The sequence below is a fragment of the Corticium candelabrum genome, chromosome 20 (genome assembly GCF_963422355.1).
Source record: "Corticium candelabrum chromosome 20, ooCorCand1.1, whole genome shotgun sequence".
Classification (NCBI taxonomy): Eukaryota; Metazoa; Porifera; class Homoscleromorpha; order Homosclerophorida; family Plakinidae; genus Corticium; species Corticium candelabrum.
This window is the reverse complement of record NC_085104.1, coordinates 963,316-968,315: the sequence shown is the minus strand read 5'-3', so window position 1 is coordinate 968,315 and position 5,000 is coordinate 963,316. Positions and strand designations below refer to the sequence as shown.

The 5,000-nt window shown below is 40.0% G+C and overlaps 2 protein-coding genes across 2 annotated transcripts in view; both read left to right on the top strand.

Moving 5' to 3' along the window:
- Window positions 1-2,466, top strand: part of LOC134195907 (doublecortin domain-containing protein 2-like) — a 5,571-nt gene extending 3,105 nt beyond the window's left edge. The window contains exons 7-12 of the mRNA XM_062665002.1: window positions 1-7; window positions 277-481; window positions 780-984; window positions 1,053-1,130; window positions 1,402-2,027; window positions 2,089-2,466. The exon at window positions 1-7 is cut by the window's left edge and continues 62 nt beyond it. Of these exons, the coding sequence (XP_062520986.1) occupies window positions 1-7; window positions 277-481; window positions 780-984; window positions 1,053-1,130; window positions 1,402-2,027; window positions 2,089-2,094 (1,127 nt within the window). The 3' untranslated portion in view covers window positions 2,095-2,466. The remainder of the gene's footprint in view (window positions 8-276; window positions 482-779; window positions 985-1,052; window positions 1,131-1,401; window positions 2,028-2,088) is intronic.
- Window positions 2,467-3,993: 1,527 nt separating this feature from the next.
- Window positions 3,994-5,000, top strand: part of LOC134195553 (uncharacterized) — a 2,112-nt gene continuing 1,105 nt past the window's right edge. Inside the window, exons 1-4 of the mRNA XM_062664594.1 lie at window positions 3,994-4,152; window positions 4,537-4,608; window positions 4,748-4,828; window positions 4,887-4,949. Of these exons, the coding sequence (XP_062520578.1) occupies window positions 4,039-4,152; window positions 4,537-4,608; window positions 4,748-4,828; window positions 4,887-4,949 (330 nt within the window). The 5' untranslated portion in view covers window positions 3,994-4,038. The remainder of the gene's footprint in view (window positions 4,153-4,536; window positions 4,609-4,747; window positions 4,829-4,886; window positions 4,950-5,000) is intronic.

Here is a 5,000-nt window from a genome sequence, read left to right as displayed (position 1 = left end):
TTAGACGGTAAATAGTGTGTGTGTGTGTGTGTGTGTGTGTGAGAGAGAGAGAGAGAGAGAGAGAGAGATCATGTGTGTTAGATTTAGTTTTTAAATTTTGGGTTGAACACTTATGCTACTGCAAGTACTGCTACTGTGTGATATTAATTATTGTGCACAATGTCACACACACGCACACACACACACACACACACACACACACACACACATGCACATGCACAGTCAAATGTTATTTTGATTTCTTTGTGATTTTTGTTTGTTTACTTTTGTTTACAGAGAAGCACAGGCTACTAAAAAGCAGGTTATTGTTCATCATTTCTCAAAGCAATCGACTGTTACCAGACTAAGTGTTGAGAGAAAACTGGAAATTATGAACAAGGACACGTCGTCACAGAAAGGAAAGAAGTCTTCAGTCAGAGGGCAGAAAATTGAACCAGCAATACTGACTGAACGAGTGCAACTGAGAGAGACTAAGAAACTGGTGAGTGCAATGTTTGTGTTGATATTGTTTCAACATGTTAGATTTATTGTATTGGAGTGATGCATCTCACAATACATTAGACTTTTGTATTGGAGGGATGCATATCACAATGCACTAGGCTATTGTAGTGGAGTGATGCATCTCATAATACTCTAGACTATTGTATTGGAGGGATGCATCTCACAATACACTCGACTATTGTATTGGAGGGATGCATCTTACAATACATTACTGTTGACTTCTATTTCTTCACTGGATAGATGTCATTTGAAACATTGCATTACATTTGTTATTTCAGACTCAACAAAGAATGAAAGCTTCTGTACAACAACGTATTAGGTCTCCAGTCACAGGACCTGAAGAATTCACAAGGGATGTGCCATCAAGTGTCTCTAGTTTGAAATCAACTCACAGTCATGGCCAAACTCCGGAATTGTTTCAAGTAGATAGCAGTGAGTCACTGAATGATAACAGTGAAACAGTACTCAGACGTTCCTCCAGAGGTTAGTAAAACTGGTTATTGCAATTTCCATTCTACCTTCTTATTGTGGTATATGATGATTTTCTGTAGATATTGAAGCTAAAAATAGTGTATTTAGTGCTACAGAGGAAAGTGAACAGCAAGTTGAAACAGTTGTGGAATCAGAAGGTGAGATGAGGCTAGCTTGTTCATCTTTCATTTCCTAGTCTGTTTGTCCATTTGTCAGTCTGTCTCTTTGTTTCTGTTTGTCTTAGCTTGTCGATATGTGTGTTATATAATATCACATTCAAGTTGTTTGTGTGTGTGTGTGTGTGTGTGTGTGTGTGTGTGTGTGTGTGTGTGTGTGTGTGTGTGTGTGTGTGTGTGTGTGTGTTACTGTGTCTGTGTGTCTGTGTGTCTGTGTGTGCTTGCATGTATTTGTAATTAAGTCTGTTGACAGACATGCAAGTCGAGAAGACAGTTGACATGATAGAGGCCGTTGAGGTAGACGACATGGTAATAGACGAAGAGAAAAACCAGGAGATCACAGACAATACGGCCAGTCAACAGAGACCAGCCAGTTGGAGTGGAGACAGTCGCAAACTCAAACAGGCAAGACCAACATCAAAGACGTCAAGCGAACACAGCGACGATCATGTTGCCACAAACGTTGACGAATCATCATCACACAGAGACGTACCAAATGCTCAAATACCAGAGACGGACGAAATCCCAAACGAAACTGAAGTTCCAGATGACAAGGAAATTTCAGATGCTACAGAGACTGCCAATGCAGGAATCTCGGATCAGGCAAAATTTTCAGAGAACACCATGACTGAACATAACACAGAAATCCTGGATAATACGGTTAATATCAACAATAGTGCTGACACCCATGGTGTAAGAGAGGAGGATGCGTTGTTGGATGCCAGAGAAACCCCGGTTGTAGCAAACGAGGTGAAACCCGAGACTATTGAGAGAACCGTTAGTGTAGAACATGCGAACGACAAAGAAACAAACGAAGAAGTTGAAACAAAGAACGTTCAAGACGTCGAGAGAGGAGACACGGAGGCGCCACCACCCAATGTACGCCGTCACTAAATTAAGTAGAAAATGAGTTCATAAACAGGTGTGTTTGTCTTTTCAGGACTAGAGAAGGCTTTGCTATCTAATGATGAATATTAGAGACTCGATTAGTGTTTCGTAGTGACCCATTGGTATTGTGCTGTATGCATACCCTTTAGTTGAAATTCAGCCGTCATAAGTTATTTTATCATGAATAAATAGGAAACAGTTAGCTGTTTCGATAAGTTTTACATGGCAAAGCTTGTGCTTGTCGGTGGTCTCACAGTTAGACAAAAATTCACACAACATGGCGGACGACGTTTGAGTTTGGGAAAACTGGTGGTATGGTTGGTACTAGATGATTCGGGGTGTATTTGATGTTTTGTCAAAATTGTAAATGTGCGTGTGTTTGCTGTGAATTGTGAGAGAAGTACATTAGGTAGGCATATAAATGAGTTGGAAATCTAGTGGGATGCTTTCGAAGCTAAGAGTAACGCGCGTTAGCTAACTCACTTTTGGCGGGCTGGAAGAGGTCCTGTACAAAGCTGACAGAAAAGAGGAACTAAAGTTTATAAGCAAAGTAATCTAACAAAATTTGTTAAAAACACTATACTACTCAATAACTGTAGTATCTAGATTACGCTAGGCCTAGTCTTTGAGAATTCGAAAATTCTTGGAAATGAGCGTGATAATGGCGTAGGAGCATTAATTTGTTTTACGACTAGTAAGTTAATAGGATTTACGTGTCCTAATTTTGTTGTGTGCGTGATGAGAAGGCGGAGACTGAGCAAAACAGAGAAACATGTAGTTGATTGCAATGATTATTCATGGTTGCCCCGAGCAACACCGGAAAACACTTATTTTATCCATGGTTACACCAGAAATCAACGTTTATTACAGGAAATCAGCATGTCGTCGCAAGTGCCAGACACATTTGTCTAACAGAACTAGCTCACTATAAATAGTCACTCTCTACCAAAACAATTCCAGAGAATTGTGGTGCACCTTCTCTAATTCAGTCAATGGTCGCCGCCTAAGCATTTTGTTACTTCGAGTTATCTAACATTTCAGCAAGTCAGTTAGGTAAATAGTTGGAACAACAATAATGTGTAGCCATTCGATCTGCTAGCATGCAGTTTACCTCTTCTCTATGATCAAACCCTAGGCATCTAACATCTACTCGGAATGTTAATTAATGTTGCCATTTTGAGACACAACAAATTCTGCGATACAGTAAGTACATCATGGGTATGCAAACATCTCAATTCGATGACGTCATGACAGGGTAGTCTAAAATTTTAGTAGCTACTGTACCTATACAGGATGACCCGGAAATGCAATCAGTTGACCCCAACTATGCGTTCTGTGTCTCTTGTGTGTCTAGTTGTCGCGTTCACGGTATGTTGCACTGTAACTTTGACTTACCACTTGCAGGACTTTAGTGTGTGATGTACACATGTTTATGGCTTTCTCATTTACAGCTTCATTTGGGATGTCTGGTTGTTGCTGAGGATGATGAGTGTATGGTGGAGGAATTGTTTAGGATGGTGTGTGATGTGCACACGTGTTGGTATTTGTTTTGCTGTGTGAGTTGAATGTGTGCTGTTGCAGGTTTCTGCTCTTGCAGTGATGGTGAAGGTATGTACATATACGCGCGCGCGCTCACACACACACACACACACACACACACACACACACACACACACACAGACACACACAGACACACAGACACACACACACACACACACACACACACACACACACACACACACACACACGCACACACACACACACACACACACACACACACACACACACACACACACACACACACACACACACACGTCTGCTTCAATCTCTAGTCAGTTACTGTGCTGCTTGTGTTAGAATGTCACGAGTGAGAACGTTGTATTGCGACAAGAGCTGTACACAGTCACTAGCAGGCTAGACCAGCAGCAGCAGGTACATTTAATTTTTTCAAACTTAGTATAGTATACATCTGCATGTTCAAAGGTCTTTAGCTTTACTTTGTATGAAAGGTGTTAACGTTGTTGTTTTTCAGATGTTTATGCAAGCACAGGCACAGAACGAGAATGCAACAATGTTGTTGAATAATCAAATTAAAGCATTGATAATGTCGACTGCTGTAAGTTGCACACATGTTTGTCATTTTGGCCAGGCTTGTCTTATTGGTGTGTGTGTGTGTGTGTGGTGTGTGTGTGTGTGTGTGGTGTGTGTGTGTGTGTGTGTGTGTGGTGTGTGTGTGTGTGTGTGTGTGTGTGTGTGTGTGTGTGTGTGTGTGTGTGTGTCTGTGTGTGTGTGTGTGTGTGTGTGTGTGTGTGTGTGTGTGTGTCTGTGTCTGTGTGTGTCTGTGTGTGTGTGTGTGTGTGTGCGTGTGTTTGTGTACATGTTTCATTGTTTATGTCATTTTGGCAAAGTTCATCTGTGTTTGTTTGTTTGTGTCTATTTCCTTAACAAGAATCGGCATGCAATTTGTCGTTCAGTCAAGAAGGCATTCATTGTGTTTTAGAATCTTACTCATGCCAATACAGCAACACGACAAGAATTAAAGTCAGTCACTATCAAACTAAATGAGCAAGAGGTACTTAAAAATTAATATTAATTACAAATATTAAGAATCACTAATTAATATTAACTATAAATATTATAAATGACTAATTAATGTATATTATATTTTTTACAAAATTTTGTTATTTTTGTTTTGTTGTTTAATTGTTTAGATGTTAATAGAACAAGTTCAACACAATAATGGCATTCTACAGCTGAAATCAGATGTTCAAGCATTAAATGTTACAACAACTGTAATGTGCAGCATGTGTGTGTTGCATGTTGTGTAATCACGTGTAGTTACCTTCTCAGTTGTTGACTCGATCTGATGCAATATTAGAGACAAAAATTGATGGAGTGAATGCAAGCGTATTGGTAAGAATTAATGGAATGAAATAGCACACAGACACAGCCACAGACACAGAC